The 22113-nt window shown below is 36.4% G+C and overlaps 1 protein-coding gene across 2 annotated transcripts in view; it reads left to right on the top strand.

Annotated features, from left to right (window-relative positions):
* The window catches only part of SELENOF (selenoprotein F), a 50079-nt gene that overhangs the window by 5873 nt on the left and 22093 nt on the right, over positions 1-22113 (top strand). For both annotated transcript variants that reach the window (XM_059138497.1, XM_059138498.1), the window contains exons 2-3: positions 461-628; positions 17869-17932. In XM_059138497.1, the coding sequence (XP_058994480.1) occupies positions 461-628; positions 17869-17932 (232 nt within the window). The remainder of the gene's footprint in view (positions 1-460; positions 629-17868; positions 17933-22113) is intronic.

Below are 22113 nucleotides of genomic sequence, written 5' to 3'. Positions count from 1 at the left end.
GAGGACAGGCAATGGGAAGAACAGCTGGAGCCTTTTGAATACCTTTGTATTTAGTGATTTTTGGCAAGTTTAGTTGAGTGGTAGGGTTGGAAGCTAGACTATAGTAACAATTCAGAGATGACAGAACGTGGGGAGAGCAATTAAAACCGTAAGGCTTGAATGGGCTGAAGAATTGAGTTTTACCAATTAAATTAAATCCCTATGGAAGTGCAGAAGATAAGCCCCAAACCACAGGTAGAGGGATTGACCTTAAATGAAGGTATACTGTATTCACTGAGATGCATGAGAGAATGGATAAGGGAAGAGAACAGATATTTTTGAAAGCCTGATTTTGCTGATTGTTCTGATTGGTTGCATAAGTCATTTTATTCATCTTACCTCAATCTGTTTGATGTAAGAATTATTGTTTTCCAATATAAATATAGAATAATGTTTTATTTCTCATTTTGTTTATTTTCAGGTGTCTGCGTTCGGGGCAGAGTTTTCATCAGAGGCTTGCAGAGAGTTGGGCTTCTCCAGCAACTTGCTCTGCAGCTCTTGTGATCTTCTTGGACAGTTTAACCTGCTTCAGTTGGATCCTGACTGTAGAGGATGCTGTCAGGAAGAAGCACAATTTGAAACTAAAAAGGTATTGTTTTCTAGTATCTCTCTTCCATTAGTTGGTGTGCTTAATATATGGTGAAATGTTGAATTGCCTAATCAACTTAAATATAAAATCCCTAGCTTTTACATTTTGTAGTTTTAGAAAGTCAACTGATTTCTTTCTGGGCCACTAGACCAATTAAAGCAACTAGGTAGGAAAAGTTAGGGTTTATATTACCAGGACCCCATTCTACCATGGTTTAGCAGAGGAGTTACAAAATTACTATAGCATGCTTGGATCCTTCTGGCCACATGAAGATGCTTCTATTCATTTGTAATAAGAACTCAGTCTTACAGTGAAATTTGAGATGAAAGTATAGCACCTACAGTGCCTGGGTGGTTCAGTAGGGTAAGCGTCTGCCTTCAGCTCAGGTCATGATCCCAGGGGTCCTGGGATCAAGCACTGCATCAGGCTCCCTGCTCATGAAGGAGTCTACTTCTCCCTATGCCCCCCACCCCTCTTGTGCTTTCTCTCTCATGCGTGCATGTTCTCCCTCTCTCTCTCTCTCTGCCAGATAAATAACATCTTTTTTAAAAAAAAGGAAAGTATAGCACCTACTACCTGGCACATAATTCTAGGTGATAAATAAACTTTTTATCTAGTTAACAAAGAATATGGTCTGTTAACTTACATGGCTGTTACTAATATTAATAGACAGCTAATCTCATCTTTAACACATGAAAACAGCTAAGGATAGGTAGTTCTGACTGTCCAATAAAATCTACCATTTTGTCCCATTGTTCAAATTAATAGTTAACTTACTCAGTTCTTAAATTTTTTCATAAAAGCCTCTATACTTTTTTAAATGAAGAAGTAGCCTGAAAAGATCATTTATATAAGCCAGATAAAATTGAGTCAGTGAGTCCCCTGTGTTTGGAATGAGAAAAAGAGTTAGCATCTCTGTTAGGTTTCCTTTTCACATTCTCTTTCACTTGTACATACTGAATTCTGTTTCAAGGTGTTAACAGTTTGTAAAGCTTTCTGTAATTGTATTCTTGCTAGGTAGTAAAGGCTTATTTATAACACCAAGTATCGTTTTACCGGGCGTCTGGGTGACTCATTGGGTTAAAGCCTCTGCCTTCGGCTCAGGTCATGGTCCCAGGGTCCTGGGATCGAGCCCCTAATTGGGCTCTCTGCTCAGTGGGGAGCCTGATTCCTCCTCTCACTCATTGCCTGCCTCTGCCTACTTGTGATCCCTGTCTGTCAAATAAATAAATAAAATCTTTAAAAAAAAAAAAAAAGAAGAAGAAGAAGAAGCAAACCTTTAAAAGTGTTAATATTTAACCAAAATTTAATATTCAGTTCCTCAGTTATGAACCTGAAATTCCTCCTGTCCCAGGATGTCTCCTAAGTCTTCCGTGTTTTTTCGTTTTCTTGGTTCACATATACTGTTGATACATTTTCACATTTAGAAGATTTTTAGGGGTGGCTGGGTGGCTCAGTCGGTTAAGCGTCTGCCTTTGACTCAGGTCATAATCCTGGGGTCTTGGGATCAAGCCCTGCATTGGGCTCCCAACTCAGTAGGGAGCCTGCTTCCCCCTCTCCCAGTCCCCCTGCTTGTGCTCTCTCACTCGCACTCTGTCAAAGAAATAAATCTTTAAAAAAAAAGTTTCTATGTATATGAATTAGTTTTCATTGCATGTAAGGTTATCTAAACAAGTTTTAAAAACTTGATTTTAAATAGATTTAAGATGTATGACTTAACTAATTTAGTAAGACCCTTCCCTCTTGATTTATTTATTTATTTATTTATTTAGAGATATTCATGTGGGACAAATTGCCAGAGGAATCTGTATGTCATCTTCTAATCATAATGCTGTTATTCTATGGTCCATACTACTTAATCAACAATGATTATTTCCTGAGACACCAAACTTAAAAGAATTTAATAACAAGGGGTGTTTTATAATAATAAACAGTGTTTATCACACTCCTTGTCTTATAATTAGGCTAAATTGAGAAGCTCTCTCCTTTAAGTGGTATCAAATACTCCTAAATTATAAACCAGGTACATATAAAAGCTTTTTTTTTTACTTCCTACCCTTTCTCAGTAATCCTTCATAGCATACCATTTTTATGTTATGCTTTTAATACAACCAATCTTAAATCACATGCTTCTCAAATTATATTCCCGTTCACTTTTAATTATTAATTGAGCTCTGTGTGGTATCCTCGGCACTTACAGCTCAGCAATAATCATCAGCAAATACTCTACCAGTTAATATATGCCTAACTAATTAGAAGCTGAAGTAATTGTAAGTACAAGTGAGCCTGTATCCTAACATAACTTATGCTGTATCCATTGTTTTTTCTTTACACCTTTCCCCTCATCTCTACAATGTGCTTACTTCTCATTAAGCATTTGCTAGCATAGTGTTGTACAAAATCAGTAAATGGTAGAACCAAAACATGTCAGAAACCCTTAGAAATATTGCTGGGCATACAGAGTATGGCATGTTGGACAAGCCTCCATTTAGATGCAAACCACATTCAAGTATAAAAGTGAGACTTGATTTAATGTGTGTAGCACTGCTGTCTAGACTACTAGTACATGAGCATATGTAACATATGCAATATTTTTGTCTATCTCAACCCTGACTTAAGGCTTAATTTTGAAATCATAGTTTAATTTAGTCTTAGTTTAATAAAAGTAAAATTCTGCATAGATTAGTACCTTACATTAAAAACATTAAAAGCACTTAAACATGTCTCGGTGTGTATGTGTCTGTGTAAATCATCGTAAATACAAATTCTTTAGAAGAGAAAATTACTTTATGTACAGGAATGTTTTAGGAATTTATATATAATTAAGAAGTGTGGGGCGCCTGGGTGGCTCTGCCTTCAGCTCAGGTCATGATCTCAGGGTCCTGGGATCGAGCCCTGCATCAGGCTCTCTGCTCAGCAGGGAGCCTACTTCCTCCCCTCTCTCTCTGCTTGCCTCTCTGCCTACTAGTGATCTCTCTTCTGTGAAATAAATAAAGTCTTTAAAAAAAAAAAAAAGAAGTGTAACCAGTATCATTCACTTTGGTTCTTAGTGATATGGTTTATAAGCTTTTCCAGAGATGAGGCTAATCATTTTTAGTAATGCTTACTCACTTAACAGGCTGAAGTTAGTCTTTGATAGCCAGAAGCTTAAAATTTGCTTTAAAAAAAAATCTTAAGGGTGCCTGGGTGGCTCAGTGGGTTAAGGCCTCTGCCTTCAGCTCGGGTCGTGATCCCAGGGTCCTGAGATCGAGTCCCGCATCGGGCTCTCTGCTCAGCAGCAAGCCTGCTTACCCCTCCCCTCTCTCTCTGCCTGCCTCTCTGCCTCCTCGTGATCTCTATCTGTCAAATAAATAAATAAAATCTTTTAAAAAATAAAAAAATAAAAAAAAGTCTTAAGAGCAGAAAATGTCTTTTAAATCTCTTATTCCGTAAATATGTACTCCATTATTTTTATTGGGTCTCCTTCTCTCCTACCCATTCTGTTCATATAGGACCTACTAGTAAGCATCACAAATACTGCTAGAATGAGAATTTTTGATAAGTTAATTTACTACTTCATAACTATGTATCTAGATACCATTTATATAGAGCGTACTGATTTGTAATTGGAAGGAAAAAGGTAAGCTAATGAAAAAAAATATTTGACTTTAAATATTTAAATCTTGGTGCTACTTTTATACAGTAAGTATTTTATATATATAGCATGAGTAACTTCAGCTTAATATATAAAATCTTAAGATGAAAAGGAAGGGAACATTTTTTTTTTCCACTACTGACTGACTTTTTCCTTGTGGTGGGACAACATAGTAACTGCCAGTTCCCAAATGTTGTATCTTTCAGCTTTTCCCATGAGAAAAGGATTAATTCTTTCTCATTGATATTTTTGAAATATTTTAGGCAGGGATTGTTACTAGCTCAGGTTAGATCACTAACCAGTTGTTGGCCAAGATAGAGAATAATACAAGGCCCATTGGCTGCCACAGCAGCTATGTGGAATATTGCACTGGCGTACAGAGAGATGAAGCACTGAAGAGCAGATACTAGGTAAGCAATCCCATAGATACGTGTTACTCTCCCCTCCTACCCATACCCTACTGTGACTAGAGTAAATAGCTACTATTTGATCTATCTTTTTAAAGATTTAGCTCAAGTGTCTACCCTTTTGGGAAGGTTTCCCTAATTTCAGCTCCCTTACCTCTCTTACCATAGGACTCCCAGGTTATGTTATCTACACGTCTGTATTCTCAAAGCACTGAAAAGACCTTGATATGCACTTACCTTCACCATATTGTATCTGTTATTTTGCGCTTTTTTTCTCATTCCATAAAATTATGCTCTTTGAAGTCTAAGATGGTGTCTTTCTGAATCCCTGGCCTTTGCATATAGTATTTCATAAGTTTTTGTCCTTGAGTGAGGCTGTTTTTACTAAGAATAAGTTGGAAACGGTGATTTTTTTTTTCCATTAAACACTTACCAAGTGCTTTTTATATACCAGGCACCAACCTAGGCATTGCTGATACAAAAATTGAAGGGCATCGGGCACCTGGGTGGCTCAGTCGGCTAAGCATCCAACTCTTGATTTTATCTCAGGTCATGATCTAGGTCTTGAGATCAAGCCCTGAATCGGGTTCCACGCTCATTCCAGAGTTGGCTTGAGATTTTCTCTCTCCCTCTCTCCCTCTCTCCCTGCTCAATCAATCAATAAATCTATCTTAAACAAAACAAAACAAAACAAAAAAACTGAAGGGCAGTCTCTACCCTCAAGGAGCTTACAGTCAGTCTGGTGGGGAGATAGACTGGTAAGCAGGCAAGTAAGGCTAGAGGGATAGGTGTGATGTGCTAGGAGTAAAGAGAACAAAGCCTAGGAGAGGTAAGATCTAGGTTGAGAATTGATAGAAAATGCACCCAGGTGAGTAGAAGAAACGGGAGTCAAAATGGCATCTCTGGATACGGGAGATAGACCAAGAGTGCAAAGTGGCAAGGGAAATACAAGCAGGAACCAGGACATCGTGAATCTTACAAGCTATGCTAAGAGGTCTGGACTTTCTCTTGAGGGAATGGGAACCAGTGGAAGTTTGTAGGCCAGAGAGTAAGTAACTTGATCAACTACTGGTAGACATAGAAAAGGTAATTTAAAAATATATATGTATATGTGTCCATATATTTCACTTATGCTGAATATAAAAAGATTTGTCTTTTTGTTGGCAGTTACTGATGAATAATACTTGTTATAACTGTTCATCTAACTGTCGATCTCTGATTTGTATATTTTATTTATAAAGATACTGCAAGCATCCCAAATCTAAAAAGAGATATTAATTAATTTTTTAACACAGATTTTGAGATCGAGGTCTGACTGCTATAACCTTAATAGGTATTTTTTCAAACAGTACACCACTATCAGATTAAAAGTTTCTTGGAATTTTCCTGAGGAGAAGCATAAATCAAATTTTTTTCTATTAAGAATTTTTTTAACTTCTGTTATCTGAAATTTATAAGATTATAGTATTTCAATAGATGGGTGTTTTTCTCATCTTTTTATAATCTTAGCAGTTCTGTGTATTTGAACTTGATTAAGGCAACTTGTGCTTTTTTCCTCTCATTCATTTAAGGTTTTCATATCTTAATGATTTCAGCTTCTTCTGGACATAGTTATTATAGGATTTTTGTATTTTTCCTTCATTGTTTGCCCCTATTTCCTTAGATGGCACCTGTTCTCTTTAAGACCTTAGTTCATCAAGATCCTTATAGTCCCACTGCTTCCCATTTTCTTTTGAAATATTTTAATTTATTATTTAATTAAATAATTATCAGTTATTTAGTTGGTTTTCAGTACTTCCTGTTCTTTTGCATTTACACCTACCTTATCTGTGAGTTATCTTCCTGAAGATGGCTAGTGATGAAACCAGCATACCTTCGGAGAGAAAAAAAAATTGAGTTAGCTGAATTAGTCAAAAATACGAACCCAAAAGCAAGTGATTTCAGCTTAATTTGTTGTTTATTAATTCTTGATTGTGTAAGGAGAGAATTTAGAGTAGTGGTTAGGAGCACAGGCTCTGGAACCAAACTAGGTTCAGAAAGTCTTGGGGCTCCTGGGTGGTTCAGATGGGTAAGAGGCTTCCTTTGGCTCAGGTCATAGTCCTGGTATTTAGCCCCACGTTGGGCCCCAGGCTCAGTCAGGACTCTGCTTCTCCCTCTGCCTCTCTGCCCCTTGCTCATGTGCTTGCTTGCTCTCTTTCAAATGAATAAATAAAATCTTTTTTTAAAAAATAGCCTTTACTCAGCTGACAATCTTGGGCAAATTACTTGATCACTCTTTGTCTTTTTCCTTACTTATAAATTAGAGATAATAATAGTTAACATCTCATAGGGTGGTTATGAGGATTAAACGAGTTAATGTGTATACACTGCTTAGAATAGTTCCTGGCGTATAATAAATCCTAGGTGAATAGGTGGGGCTAGTAGTAGTATCTGATTTACTGATTAAAAACGAAAAATTTAGAGGACCCAAGAATAGCATAATAATAATAATTGCTAGTGGCAAAGTGGATTTTAAAAAAATAAGTAAGAGATATAACATGAACTATTATACTCCCCAGTCTTAAAAATTTGGAACAAAATTTTCTGTTACTCCACTTTTGAGCTGTTCTTTTGAATCAAGAACAAGAAGAAATATGGTAACAGAATTAGTAGTATGAAAACTTTTTCACCATTCACAACTACTTGTTTATGTGGAACAAAATGCAGAAATAAATTAAAGAAAAATACTACAAAAATGAATTTTAAAAATATGTAGCATTCTGATCAGTTTAATATGCATATGAAAATTGCATTTGGAGAGAAAGGATTTTACTAAAAAAAAAACGATTTCAAAACCAGGGCACTTGGGTGGCTCATTGGTAAGCATCTGACTCTTGATTTTGGCTCAGGTCATGATCTCAGGGTCAGGAGACTGAGCCCCTCATTGAACTCATGCTGGGCATGGAGCCTGTTTAAAATTCTTTCTCCCTCTGCCCTTCCCACCCACTCCACTCACATGTCCCCTCTCTCTCTCAAAAAAAATTGATAAAGTGGAGTTTTGTCTTAACGACAAACCTATTCCAGAAATTGAATGAGACCCTTTTTTTTAAAGTCAATTTAGGAAGTGCTTGGGTTGCTCAGTTGTTTAAGCATCTGCCTTCGGCTCAGGTCATGATCCCAGGACCCTGGGATCAAGCGCTTTATAGGGCTCTGTGCTCAACAGGGAGCCTGCTTCTCCCTCTGTCTCTGCTGCTCCCCCTACTTGTGCTTGTTCATGCGTCTCTCTCTCTCTGTCAAATTAAATAAAATCCTTTTAAAAAATAAAATAAATTTATAAAGTAAGTTTAGAATAAAATATATTACTGGTTTTCAAAGTTTCAGATGACATCAGTTTAAGGCTATGATATTCTATGAAAGCAGAAATAGCAAAGTAAATCAAATTATATTTGTAATATAGAAATGATCACTTTGTAAAAAAAGCAAGTTATCAAACTAATTGCAGTTATTTTCCTACTAACATACCTCTGCTGCTTATCTTTGTAAACTAATACATGGTAACAGATTTCAAAGGTTAAGAAAATTTTGGAGGAGAAAAGCTTTAAAGTGACTTTTAAAATTTCTTTTATTTGAATTTTGGAACATCTTGGTCTCATTTACAGGATACAAGTAGAAGCCTAGACTACAGATCACCAAATTATACCATTACTGGTTCTGGAAAATAGCTCAACAGCTCAGACATTTGATAGAGTGCTTTTATTTTCACTTAAAAATATACTAAGATAATATTAGAAAGTAAAAAATATTTATCTTTGGTAATGATTGTATTACACTAAATTTGAATGAGTGGACCTAAATAGTGCATAAAATAATTTTAAGACTATAGTTAGATCCCTTCCAGTTCCCACTCCATTACTTGACTGGAATTAGACTAATGCTAATTGGTCCACTTTGTATAGCATATAGTAGCATTCTCGTTTTCTTCCTTCAGATTTACGTCCATTCCTAGCAAGCCAGAGACAGTAGAGAGGAAATATTAATATAGGTTTAGTTTATTAGAAGTTTATCCCCTTTTTCCTGTTTATTGAAGTTTTTGAAAGAGTTTAGTTATTATCTTAGCTACTAATTTTGTGACTTTGAGTTAGCAAATTACTTTGGAATCTTCATTTTTGTTAAGTAATTAACTGGCTCACCTTTGAGTGTTTATCGTACCTTGGTTATATGCTAAAGTATCTAACCTACATTATTTAATCCTTACAACAACTATAATGTAATACTACTATCCCTGTTTAACAGAAGAGGAAACTAGGGTGTTATCTATCCAAAGTTACCTAAGCAATTAGGTGCCATAACCTGGCTTCATCTCAAGTCTTTTTGACTCCAGATTCCCAAGTTTTTATTTTTACTTCATTTTTTTTTAAGATTTTATTTATTTGAAATAGAACACGAGTGGGTGGGATGGGCAGAAGGAGAGGAAGAAGCAGGCCTCCATACTGAGCAGGGAGCTTAGAGCAGGACTCAGTTCCAGCACCCTGGGATCATGACCTGAGCCAAAGGCAGACTCATAACCAATTGAGCTACCCAGGCACTCTAGAGTCTCAAGTTTTTACCTCTATTCTGTCTCTCATCTTGAAAATGTGAATACCTATTTCACAGGCTTACTGGAAGAAAATGAATGAGTTAAATATAAAATACCAGACTGGCTTTTCGAAGGTTTCTTTTGCATTTCTAGTTAATACAATTCCATCAATAGTTTTTATTTTAAATTACTTAATCTTTATTTTTCAGTATACAATAGACATTAATGACTCCCATTACTTGGTGTTTTTGAGGATATATTAACAAATTTGGCTTATTTAAGGCCCAGACATTTTTAAATAAGTCACATAGTATTTCATAATTCAGGTAAAAGAACATCAAAACATTTACTTCTATTCAATTTACATGGAAAATCTGTAGCCAGTTTCAGAGTAATTTAGAAGACAGCTTAAGCAACATTATTCAAGAAAGTGGCATGTGTTAAGCTTTAACCTATCTGCTATGGGTAGAGATGCTACTGGTGTGTGAAACATATAGAAGGATGAAATGGAGGTTTAGCCAACTGTGCGTGAAATTGTAGTTACTAAAGAAATTTCACAGTTGCTTAAAATAGCTTCATTTTTGTAGTGTGTCTGTAGCATCAATACATGAACTGATTTCTTCAAAGGAAACAAATATAAATTTTAAACAGATTATTCTAATTATAATATAAAAACATTAGTCACTAAGGAGCTTTTTTTAAAGATGTGAATAATGTTTGGCAGCAGTTCTAATTTACTGAAAGAATTGCTAAGGCTTGCATACCAACACAAATATTTACTTCGTAATAGCCACTAACATTTGTTACTAGATGAAGGGTGCTGTTGCAAGTCCGTTATCTGAATTAATTTATATAATCTTCACAACTCTGCAATAAGTACCATTATCATCCCCATTTTCTAATTGAGTCTCAGACATAGAATCTTACCTAAAGTCATCAGATAGTAAATGGTTATAAATATATGTATCATATTTATGTAACAAAAGTTTTAAACATTTTGTATAATTATTTAATTGAACTAAAATATTTAATTTTGTAGTATTTTAGTATTTTTTAGTATTTAGTAATTTTTTAGTATTTTTTTATTTTTAATATTTTAGTATTTTTTAGCATTTCCTCTGTCTTTAATTTTAAAAAATCAGTTTTTTTGGTATTTATAAATTAGGATCAAGAGTCTAAGCATATTAAAACATTTTAATCACATTTGCAGATTACAATATTTTAAAAGGAAATAAACCATTAAAGTAATTCATGTTCTGTTACCAGGCTGCCTTACAATTGTATACCTATCTCAGAGTCAAAATAAACTTTGTTTATACACTAAATATTTCTTCTTGGGGCACCTAGGTGGCTCAGTCATCTAAGCAGTTGCCTTCGGCTCAGGTCATGATTGCAGGGTCCTGGGATCGAGCCGCGTATCAGGCTCTCTGCTGAGCAGAGAGCCTGCTTCTCCCTCTCCCTCTGCTCGCTGCTCTGCCTACTTGTGCTCTTTAGCTCTCTGTTCAATAAATAATAATAATAAAGTCCTTTAAAAAATAATAAAAAATAAATATTTCTTCTTGGTGTAGGCTTGGAGAATGTCAAAGTAAGACAGTAGTCACTGTCCTCAAGGGGTCAAGTAGAAGAAATAGGCATCGAAGTAGAATGCAGTTGGCAGGATATTTTATTAGGCTAAAACATAATACCCAGTATTAGGAAGGTGCCCATTTAAAGAGTTAGAAATAAAATAAATATAAGTTGGAAAGAGGACAAGGTCTAATAGTCCCTTAAAGTTGATGTATTCAGAACTATAGATACAACCACATTAATCACTATAAAAGTGACCAACAGAAGAACTAAAAATAGTTAAAAAGTTACTGAGTGCAGGTGGGGGGCAGAGGAAAAGTTTTACTTCTGTACCCTTCTGTATAGTTTCTTTGTTATTTCCAGATGCATTGGTTTCTTTAAAGAATTAAGAAGTATGTTGTAAATAAAATATACTCAGGTGCCATGATAGCACACAGAAGGAAGGACATACTACCTTTTGACAGTTGAGGTAAATACCACCACTTGCTTATCCAGAAGTTGCTGTTTATGCTAACTTGGAAAATGATTAGGAGAAAGTCCTCTCTGGCAAAAGGAAACTTTACTGAAAAGGCAAAGATATGAAAAAGATGGCCGCCTTAGATAAATCAAATAGCTTGGTTATGATGATAGATGATGCTGGTTAGGAAGAGTAGTGCCTGTATGTCTTGAAAAGAAGTTTGGACTCTATCCTGTAGGCAGGGGACAAAATTTAAAAATTATAAACAACTGGCATCAGATTTGTATTTCAATGAATTTTGTCATCAGTATGGATAGTTGGTAGGACAGAGGGGAATACTGTTGCCAGAAAAATAACCTACATTGCCGTTTTCCAGAGGCAAGATAAAGGGCTTAAGCCAACATATTGGTAGTAAAAATGGAGAAGGGACAGATCTGAAAAGATTTAGGCAATAAAACCTTCAGGATCTATGGATTAACTGGGTTGGAAGGGTGAGTGAAGATGCCTTGAGAAACTGGTAGCCTCAATGAAAGAAGGCTACAGTAGACTTCAACTAGTTACAAGGTAGCCCCTTAGTGCAATGGTGGGGGATGGGAGAAGGGGCAGTAAGGAGGATAACTTTTCATAAAAGCATACCTCATAGGTAGAAACTGTGTTTTCTGTTTTCCTTTTGAAGAAAAGTGTTAAAAGCTCATCTGGGTACTGTAATGAGTTTTAAACTTGATAGCGTGCTTGTCAAAAAGTGGGCAAAAAATCAAAATGTTTGCAACAGCCTAGTGTCTTTTGTTCTACTTTCATATTGACACTCTTAGTATTTTAGATATTTAGGCTTTTGCGTTATTACAATATTATTTTTGTATCTTAGTATATATGAGGTGATTACCTTTAGTTTTAATAGAGAGCAACCATAATGCAATTTGTGCCAGTTGTTTTGTTTTTTATTTCAGATATTTGCAGCCTTGCTTAAAGATGATCATAATTGCCCATTTTTGTGACAGATAATCATGTTCAATATTGGTGTGGTAATAACACTAACAATTGAATTCTCTTTTAAAAAGCAGCCTTTGCTGCTATATAATAGCATCCCTGTGGTATTTTTAGAGACTATTGAATATTTGGGTGTTGAACTGTACTTTTGTCTGGATCTCAGTTCTTCAAATTAAGAGGGAAATGGGCTGTATTTTTCAAACATTTAGGAGCAGAAAGACCATGAAATCTTTATTAAGTACTACTTTGCCATTTTCTAAAATATTTTTACCAAGGGGCTAGTTGGTTTTATTTTAAAACTACTAACTAGGGGCACCTGGGTGACTCAGTTGTTAAGTGTCTGCCTTCGGCTCAGGTCGTGATCCCAGGGTCCTAGAATCGAGCCCCACATTAGGCTTCCTGCTCAGTGGGAAGCCTCCTTCTCCTCTCCCACTCCCCCTCCTTGTGCTCTCTCTTATGTGTCTCTCTCTGTCAAACAAATAAGTAAAATTTTAAAAAACACAAAAAAACTATTTACTAAGGTATTTAAGCTGAGGGGGGCACCTAGGTGGCTCAGTCAGTTCAGCCTCTGCCTTCATGTCAGGGCTCTGGGGTCAAGTCCCACATTGGATCTTTGCTCAGGAGGGAGCCTGCTTTTCCGGCTCCCTTTACCTGCCACTGTGCTTCCTTGGGATGTCTCTCTTTCTCTCTCTTTCTCTGTCAAATTAATAGAAAAAAATCTTTAGGAAAAAAAAAATACTCAAGCTCAGGATCATTTTTACCAATTCTGTGGATGTTTTGACCTCAGGAAATGTGGTGGTGTTGTGTCTGGTTATTTCTTTTCATTCTATTATAGTTCCTAAATATCAGTAGAATTAAATACATTGTTCCCAGGTGATGACCCTGGATTATTCATACCAGTAACTATTAATAGGGAAGGGGGTATATCTATGGGTGTGTTTGTTTTCAGTTGAAAGTCTAATCATTATAGTCCTAATTCTTGATTATGAAGGTCTCTTTGTTTTAGGTACGTGAACAAATTCTGTTATTCATCACAATTCTGGAAGAAACTTTGTTCTGTTTTCCCTCAGATTTTTTTTTTTTTTAAGATTTTATTTATTTATTTGACAGAGAGAGAGATCACAAGTAGGCAGAGAGGCAGGCAGAGAGAGAGAGAGGAGGAAGCAGGCTCCCTGCTGAGCAGAGAGCCCGATGTGGGACTCGATCCCAGGACCCTGAGATCATGACCTGAGCCGAAGGCAGCGGCTTAACCCACTGAGCCACCCAGGCCTCCCTATACTTCAGTTATAAACACCAGTTTAAATGAGGTGAAAATTAGGGGATTCAAAAGTCATGTTACTAATAAGGCAGATTAGTTACAGAGCTGAAGTAGTTTGATATTTTTGCTTCTCATCAGGAGAATTGTTTAGAAAGTTTAGGAAAACCTATTAATCATAACTTATATAGGGAAATAGGTGTGGACTCCCAAGGGAAAAATGCAGCTTTGCATGTCATTTTTATATTTTTCTAAAGGTATCCATGTATTTCCATTTAAGTTATTTGGGTTATTATAATATAATGGAATAAGTACCTCCTAGAGTCTAGAGATAGATTGTACAAATGAGCTTCTTGAGGCCTACAAAAAAGAGGCCTACCAACGTGGTATTTTAAAAATTAGCTTGTTCTGTAAAAGTTACATCACTTTTTTTATTTCTCTTCCATTGGGTAGCTATCTACAAATGTTGAAGGTCAGCATTTTTTCTATGCCAGTGATGTTACTTTAAAAAGTCCGAATGCTAAGGGGGAAAGTCAAGGAATTACAAGTTTAACCTTTTTATTTTTATTTTTATTTTTTTTTTAAAGATTTTATTTATTTATTTGACAGAGAGAGAAATCACTAGTAGGCAGAGAGGCAGGCAGAGAGAAGAGGAAGCAGGCTCCCCGCTGAGCAGAGAGCCCGATGCGGGGCTCGATCCCAGGACCCTGGGACCATGACCCGAGCCGAAGGCAGAGGCTCAACCCACTGAGCCACCCAGGCGCCCCAAGTTTAACCTTTTTAAATTCTTTAATCCTTTATGCCCTAGAGAATTCCTATTATAAGTTACATATTACCTGAATTTGTGTAATGCCAAAGATGCTTATGATTATGTCACTGAAAATTTATCAGAATTTGTAGTAAAATTACTTACTCAACATGAAAAACCAGTGTTTTCCTATGAACACCACAAATTCATAAGTGAAATGCCAAGTGTCATCACAAATTAATACCTTTAGGGGAACGGGTGACTTAGTCAGTTGAGCATCTGCCTTCAGCTCGGGTCATGATCCCAGAGTCCTGGGGTTGAGCCCCATGTTGGGCTCTCTAGTTGGGCTCTGCTCAGCAGGGAGCTTTTCCCTCTCCCTCTGCCTGTTGCTCCCCCTGCTTGCGCACACTTACTTAACTCTGTTTCTGTCAAATAGATAAATAAAATCATTTTTAAAAATTAACTAATTCTTTTAGAATTTGTTATTAATAATGTTAGGCAACTCTAAGATAAATTTTCTTTTTATTTACCCTACACTGAAACTAAGTACAATGAACTCTACAAGTATGTCAAAGGAACTTGAAATATTTTTAAAGTTATGTAACAAAAAAAGAGGTATTCGGGGGCGCCTGGGTGGCTCAGTGGGTTAAAGCCTCTGCTTTCGGCTCAGGTCATGATCCCAGGGTCCTGGGATCAAGCCCCACATCAGGCTCTCTGCTCAGCAGGGAGCCTGCTTCCTCCTCTCTCTGGGCCTGCTTCTCTGCCTGCTTGTGATCTCCGTCTGTCAAATAAATAAAATCTTTTTTTTAAAAAAAAAGGTATTTAATTCTGTTAAATGAGTAATTCTCTCCAACACACATACAGTGAGAAGCTTTGTATCTAGTTCTGGGGATAGTTATGATAAATAAGACATTTCCTTTCCACAGTTAAGTTACAGAATATTTACAGCACATTATAAGAACAGAATTCTGGGGTGCCTGGATGGCTTTGTCAGTTAAGAGTCTGCCTTCAGCTCAGGTCATGATCCAGGGATCCTGGGGATTAAGCCCCACATCTGGCTGTGCTCAGCAGAGAGCCTGCTTCTCCCTCTCCCTGTGCTGCTTCCCCTGCTTTTGTGAGCGTGTGCACACGCTCTTTCTGTCAAATAAGATCTTTAAGAAGAAAGAAAGAAAAAAACTGGAACTCTGCAGAAAGTACCTGCAGGATAGGAAATCAACGAAAGTTTTTCTGGACAAAGTCACATCAGAGCTGCCTGTTCATTGAACATGTTTCTAGTATTTTTAACCATTTGTTTTATTGTACAGAAAAGTGCTTTCCATGAATGCCTTAGAAGTCTGCTGGGATATAGACTCCTTCAGTCCTTGCAACAGCCAAATAGGGACTGGGATGCACAGGGCCCACCAAGCTAGTCATCTCCAGTTCTAAGCTTCATAAAGTTGTTAACCATTTTCCACATGTCATGTTATGGAGAATATTGGGAAACAGTTTTGTAGAGAAATGCTATTATATAAGGTAATGGAATCTCCACTTAGTTTCCAGGGGATCACAGACTTACAAATAAAAGCTAAATCTAATAACCAAATTTTAATATGGCCTTACTGCTTTTTTAACTTTCTTAATTCTGGTAATATATATATAGCATAAGCTTCACCATTTTAACTATTTTTAAGTGTCCATGTCCTTCCAGAATTTTTTCATCTTTCTAAACTGAAACTCCATTCTCAATATATAATGCTTCTCTTCTTCCCTCTCCCAGCCCCTGGCAACCACCGTTTTACTTTCTGTCTCTCACCTTGACTGCTCTAAGTACCTCATGAAAGTGGAATCATGTAATATTTATCCTTTTGTAATTGTTTTATTTCCTGTCTGCAAGATTCATGCATGTTAAAGCATGTGTCATAATTTTCTCTTTAAGACAATATTTCATTATATGTATATACCACCTTTGTTTATCCATTCATTGGCCAATAGATATTTGGGTTGCCTCTAATTTCTGGCTAGAAGTAGAATTGCTGAATCATATAATTCTATGTTTAATTTTTTAAGGAACTGCCTTTTTACTTTCTGTAGTGCCTGTACTATTTTACCTTACCAGCAGCAGTGCCCAAGGGTTCTGATTTTTCCACATCTTCACCACCACTGGTTTTCTGTGTTGTTGTTTTTAATCATAGCCCTCCTATCTAGTGTGAAATGGTTGGTAGCTCATTGTGATTTTGATTTGCTTTTTTCCTAATGATTAGTGATGTTGAACATCTTTTCATTATCTTATTGGTAATATGACCTGATTTTTTAAAGATATTCTGTGGGCTTGTCCAACAAGAGTAACTAAAAAGCAGCTTACTGCATAAAATTAAATCCCCCTAATATCAAATTGTTAATGCTGCAGAGAATCTTTGGAGATCATCAGAGTTCTTAATTTGAAATTCATCAGTGGTTTCAGAGTCCATGAATAGCCTCAAAGCAAAAGTTCATCAGATTCTCAAAAGTATCAGTGGCCCTCAGAAATTTAGGAACTATTGATCTAGGTGAGAATCTCCAAACTGATTAAAAAAAAAATTCTCTCTTGGGTATAAATGGAAATGAAGTAAATTTCTAATTTCTACTCTGTACTTTTTTGTATTTTCCAAAGTATTTAAAATAATCATCCTGCATAATACATGGGATATTTATGCTATTTTAGAACTTAAAAGTAAAATCCATCTTCAGCTTTTAGACCTACAATAAAAAGTGTAAAGACTAACAATAAATAAAATGGATATAGTATGTTTTTATAATAGCCTTCCTTCTCTTAGAGCCCTAGCATCCCTATGTCACTACAAAAAGAATGGTCAGGCTCTATGTAGCTGAAAAAAAGTGATGTATACCATTGAATCCATTTCAGCTGAATTCATTGTAATAAAATTTTTGCATTATAGTTTTTTTTATAATGGGCTTTTACTGTAAATTGTGCAGGTCCTATATAGCTAGAAAAGCTATATTTATCATTTAATTCATTTTAAGTGAATTCATTAAGGGAAAATATTTGCATTTAAATTCTTTTTAATGAGGGGTGTGTGGGTGACTCAGGTCCTGATGTCATGATCTCATGGTGTGTGAGATAGAGCCCCACCTCGGGCCTCTGCCCCCCCCCAACACACACACACTCACACACAGGTGTGCACAGTCTCTGTTCCTCTCTGTCTCTCTCAGATCTTTAACAAAAATTCTTTCTAATGACATCTCCTTCAATCTCTTACTAAGTAGGGCTTAAATTCCTCAATCATTTAACATCCATGGGCCTCATTTCCTCGTCTATCAGAATGGAACTGCATAGTTCTCTTCAGCTCTGAACATTTGATTCTATCTGTTTAATATTTGTTTTAACTGAAATAACTACATTTTTAAAATTACAACAGGGGTACCTGAGTGGCTCAGTTGTTTAAGCTTCCAACTCTTGATTTTGGGCCCTGGTCATGATCTCAGGGTGGTTGAGACTGAGCCCTGCTCTCAGGCGCCCAGTGTGAAGTCTGCTTGAAAGACTCTCACCCTTCCTCTCTGCCTTCCCGCCCCCACTCGTACTTTCTTTTACCCTTCCCAAAATAAAATCTTAAAATGATACCAGTTTTTTAAATTCTTGTTTTTCCTTTTGCAGCTTTATGCAGGAGCTATTCTTGAAGTCTGTGGATGAAAATTGGGGAGGTTCCCTCAAGTCCAAGGTATGTAAAATTTTCTCCAGTAAATTCTCACTTTAATTTAAAATCAGTATTTTACAAGAATACTTTCATTACATATTCCCAAGAATAAGATATTTTAGGATTATACTTTCTCAACAGTATATGTATTTTTCCACGTTCTGTTTTCTGGAGGTAGAGTTTTATAGTAATCGTTGAATATAAGGTTATTTTAAGTAGGCATAATGTGTGATACAACACATGATGACGTGGTTATATTCTTAGGAGAGCCTTTCCTTTACTTAAGTGTAAATTTACAGGAGCCTTTGTTTTACCAGATATAAATGTAATCCCTTTAAATAACATACCATTCTAATGTATCTTAAATGTAAGTTGATTTATATAAAATGCTCATAAGGAACAGTTGGAGTAAGTGAGAATAGACCTGTACAAAGCGACAAATCGTTAAGAGAATTAATTATCATAGAACTTGAGGTACAGAGGAAAAGCAGTCATCCATGTACATCCTCACAGGAAATTTTAAGGAAAAACATTTGAAAGGATAATTCTGAAAATGTATCCTTTTGGTTGACATCAAATAGTAATGGAGCTTTGCATCTCCAGAAAGACTTGGACTAAGAATTTTCTATTCTGTCCTGGCATGTCATTTAAAAATCAGTTTTATAAAACTGAAATTGTATAAAGGTAATGAAGTATTTTGTTTGTTTCATTTGTAACTGAAATATGTAAGTGCTTGGTTTATACACCTTGTTTTTATTTCTGCTCACTTTCTCACGGCTTCTCACCTTGTTTACTTAATGGCAAGGGAATTTTTTGGACTTAGTATCTTTTAAATTACCTGTGTTCACACATGCCCTTTATTGCTAACCTAGAATTATTTTATAATAATATATTGCTCTTTTTGGGACCGAAATGTAATAGAATAATAGTTTGGCTTGGGGACATATTATATGAGGCCCAAAGCAGATACACATCTAATTAAATACATTCTTTGTCAGAATAAATACATTCTCCTATAGGACAGAATGTATCTACTGCTTAGGGAAAAATTCCTCATGCTGATTTTTTTTTTCCCTTCAGTGTACTCAGAATTGTACCATAGTTGGTTTTGGTTTTTATATCACTTATCTAAATGATAGTTTGATCATCGTAGAAATTGCTTTTTAATTATATTATTCACATTTATTGACTTGTTTTACTAATAATCTTCTGTGACTTAGATTTTCATTAGGTTAAGAATAGCTTTGATACTACCACAGTTAGCCCTATTTGTGATAGCAGATTTTATCATGTCTTTGGTAGTAATTTCTACAGTCAGAAGTTCAGTCTTTAAAAGCTTGAGTGGAGTTTATCAATCCTTGTAGTGGAATTTAATTCTATATATTTCTTATATGTAGTTAAATTGTCATACTTAGGATACATGTAGTCATACTGTCTTTTCCTTTTGAAAGCAATTGGATTTTAATTCTGTGTATAAATATATAATACACAAGTTTTTTTAAAATGGAAGTGATTATTTCTGTAATGTGTATCCATCATATTCAGTACAATTATGTATAATTCCAGTGTTTCGGTGTCCATGAGATGGTGGTATATTTTAAGTATAACCATTATTATATTCCCACTTTCTGACTCACTACCTTTTTATTTTTTTTTTAAGATTTTATTTATTTGCCAGACAGAGATCACAAGTAGGCAGAGAGGCAGGCAGAGAGAAAGGGGGCGGAGGAAGCAGGCTTCCTGCTGAGCAGAGAGCCCGATTATGGGGCTCAATCCTAGGACTTGGGATCATGACCTGAGCCGAAGGCAGAGGCTTTAACCTGCTGAGCCACCCAGGCGCCCCTCTGACTCACTATCTTATAGATAATCTGGAATAGGGCATGAAGGACAGATGTCACTTTTTACAGTAATTACAAATACCAAGCTAATTTTCATGTCATCATTGCATTATGGTCTTTTGTCATCAATATCCAGTACCCTCTGGGATTATCATAACTTTCATTATACTTTATCTTAACAATAATTGTAATTTTTTAAATTCACCTAATTAAAACAGACATGTCATAAAACAGAAAAGTAAATTAATGTTAAATAATACCAGAAGAGAGAATCAAATTTTGAAACATTTTATTGAACTTAACACTCAATGTTTGTGGAAAAAAAAGTCCCAGATTATATTCCAAAGCCAATTCTAGGTTCAGGTCCTAAAATTCTTCTAATTTCCATGTTTTGGTTGTGTTAAGTATGAATACTTTCTTATAATCCTTTGTATTTTTAATTATTGAGGAATAACTGACATACAGTGTTTCCCGTGTACAGCATACTGATTTGGTAATTTATATATATATATATATATCAATCACAGTGCTAATGACATTAAGTGTAACCATCATCTGATACTATACAATGTTATTACAATATTATTGACTATATTATTTTTATCTTTGTGACTTAGAATTTATTTTATAACTGGAAACTGGTATCTCTTAATCCCCTTAATCACCAATCCCCTCCATCCACTTCCTCTGTGACAATCACCAGTTCTCTGTATTTAAGAATCTGTTCATTTTTTGGTTATTTCACTTATTTTTTAGAGTGCACATATATGTGAAATGATACGGTATTTGTCTTTCTCTGTCTGGCTTATTTCACTTAGCTTAATCACTCTAGTCAACCCATCCATGTTGTCATCAATAGAAAGATCTCATTCTTTTCTGTAGCTGAGTAATATGCCATTGTGTATTCCACACCTTGTTTTTTATTAAAATATAGCTGACACACAATTTTACATCAATTTCAGGTATAATTTGTGTAAGTTGTAGTAATTGGACAAGTCTGTACTTTATGCTATATTCACTATGGGTGAGTTGTCACACATGCTATTATAATACCATTGACTGCCTTCCCTATGACTTACTCATTCCGTAACTAGAAGCCCTTATCTTTCACTCCCATTCATCCATTTTGTCCACCCCCCCACCATACCTTTTTTTTCTTTTAAGATTTTATTTATTTATTTGACAGAGATCACAAGTAGGCAGAGAGGCAGGCAGAGACAGAGAGGGGGAAAGCAGACTCCCTGCTGAGCAGAGAGCCTGATGAGGGGCTCGATTCCAGGACCCCGGGATCATGACCTGAGCCAAAGGCAGAGGCTTTAACCCACTGAGCCACCGAGGCACCCCATCGTGAAGATTTTATTTATTTGACAGAGACACAGTGAGAGAGGGAACATAAGCAGAGGGAGTGGAAGAGGGAGAAGCAGGCTTCCTGCTGAGCAGGGATCAATACCAAGACCCTGAGATCATGACTTAAGCAGAAGGCAGATGCTTAATGAGTAAGCATTCCATAGCCTGTCTTCGAGATCAGTGCTCCATTGTTCTGCATCTGCTAACGTACTGTTGATTTCCCCAGTTATTTTTCATTTCACTTCTTGTATTCTTCAACTCTAATAGTTCTTTATGTTTTCTCTTTGTTGAAGTCCTCCCTTAGTTCTTTTACTTGCTTCAGTCCAGTAAGCATCTTTATGATCATTACTTTTTTTCAATTCTTTATCAGACCATTGCTTATCTATGTTCATTTAGTTCTTTTCCTCAGGTTCTTTCTTATTTTTTCTTTGGTAGCATATTCTTCCGTCTCTCCAATCTGCTTTACTTTCTAAAGTGCTTGTTTCTGTGAATTAGGCAGAACAGCCACTTCTAAACTTGGAGGAATGGTCTTGTGTATGGTTGTCCCCTGGGTAGACTGTGAAGCTGATCAAGTGTGTGCTGGGGTGTCCTGGGGCTCTCCAGAAAGCACCCTGGCAAGGCAGCTAGATTTAAGGTAGGGCATGGGCCTGGGGGAGGTCCTAAGGTATTCTCTGTAGGGGGCATTTTGGTAGAACATCTGTAGCTGAAGTAGGTATGGGCCAAGGTGATCCTGGAGCTCTCTGTGCCCAGGGTGCCCTGAGAGGACAGCTAAAGCTACAATGGATATGGGCTGCGGCTGCCCCGGGGCTCTTCAGGCAGAAAGCATCTGGTGGGACAGCTGAAGCTGAAATGGGTGGGATCAGGGTATCACAGAATGCTCAGTGCAGCGAGTGTCCTGGCAGGGTTATAGAACTGGGCCAGCATGGGCTGGGGGTTCCTGGACCTGAACCAGGTGAGAGCCAGGAGGTCCCAGTAATCTCTGTGCCAGAGGTGTCCTAGGAAACTCTTAGGAGCCAAAGA

This window comes from Mustela lutreola, chromosome 10 (genome assembly GCF_030435805.1).
Source record: "Mustela lutreola isolate mMusLut2 chromosome 10, mMusLut2.pri, whole genome shotgun sequence".
In the NCBI taxonomy this organism is placed as follows: Eukaryota; Metazoa; Chordata; class Mammalia; order Carnivora; family Mustelidae; genus Mustela; species Mustela lutreola.
The sequence above is the reverse complement of the archived record's forward strand: the minus strand, read 5'-3'. Positions and strand labels throughout refer to the sequence as shown.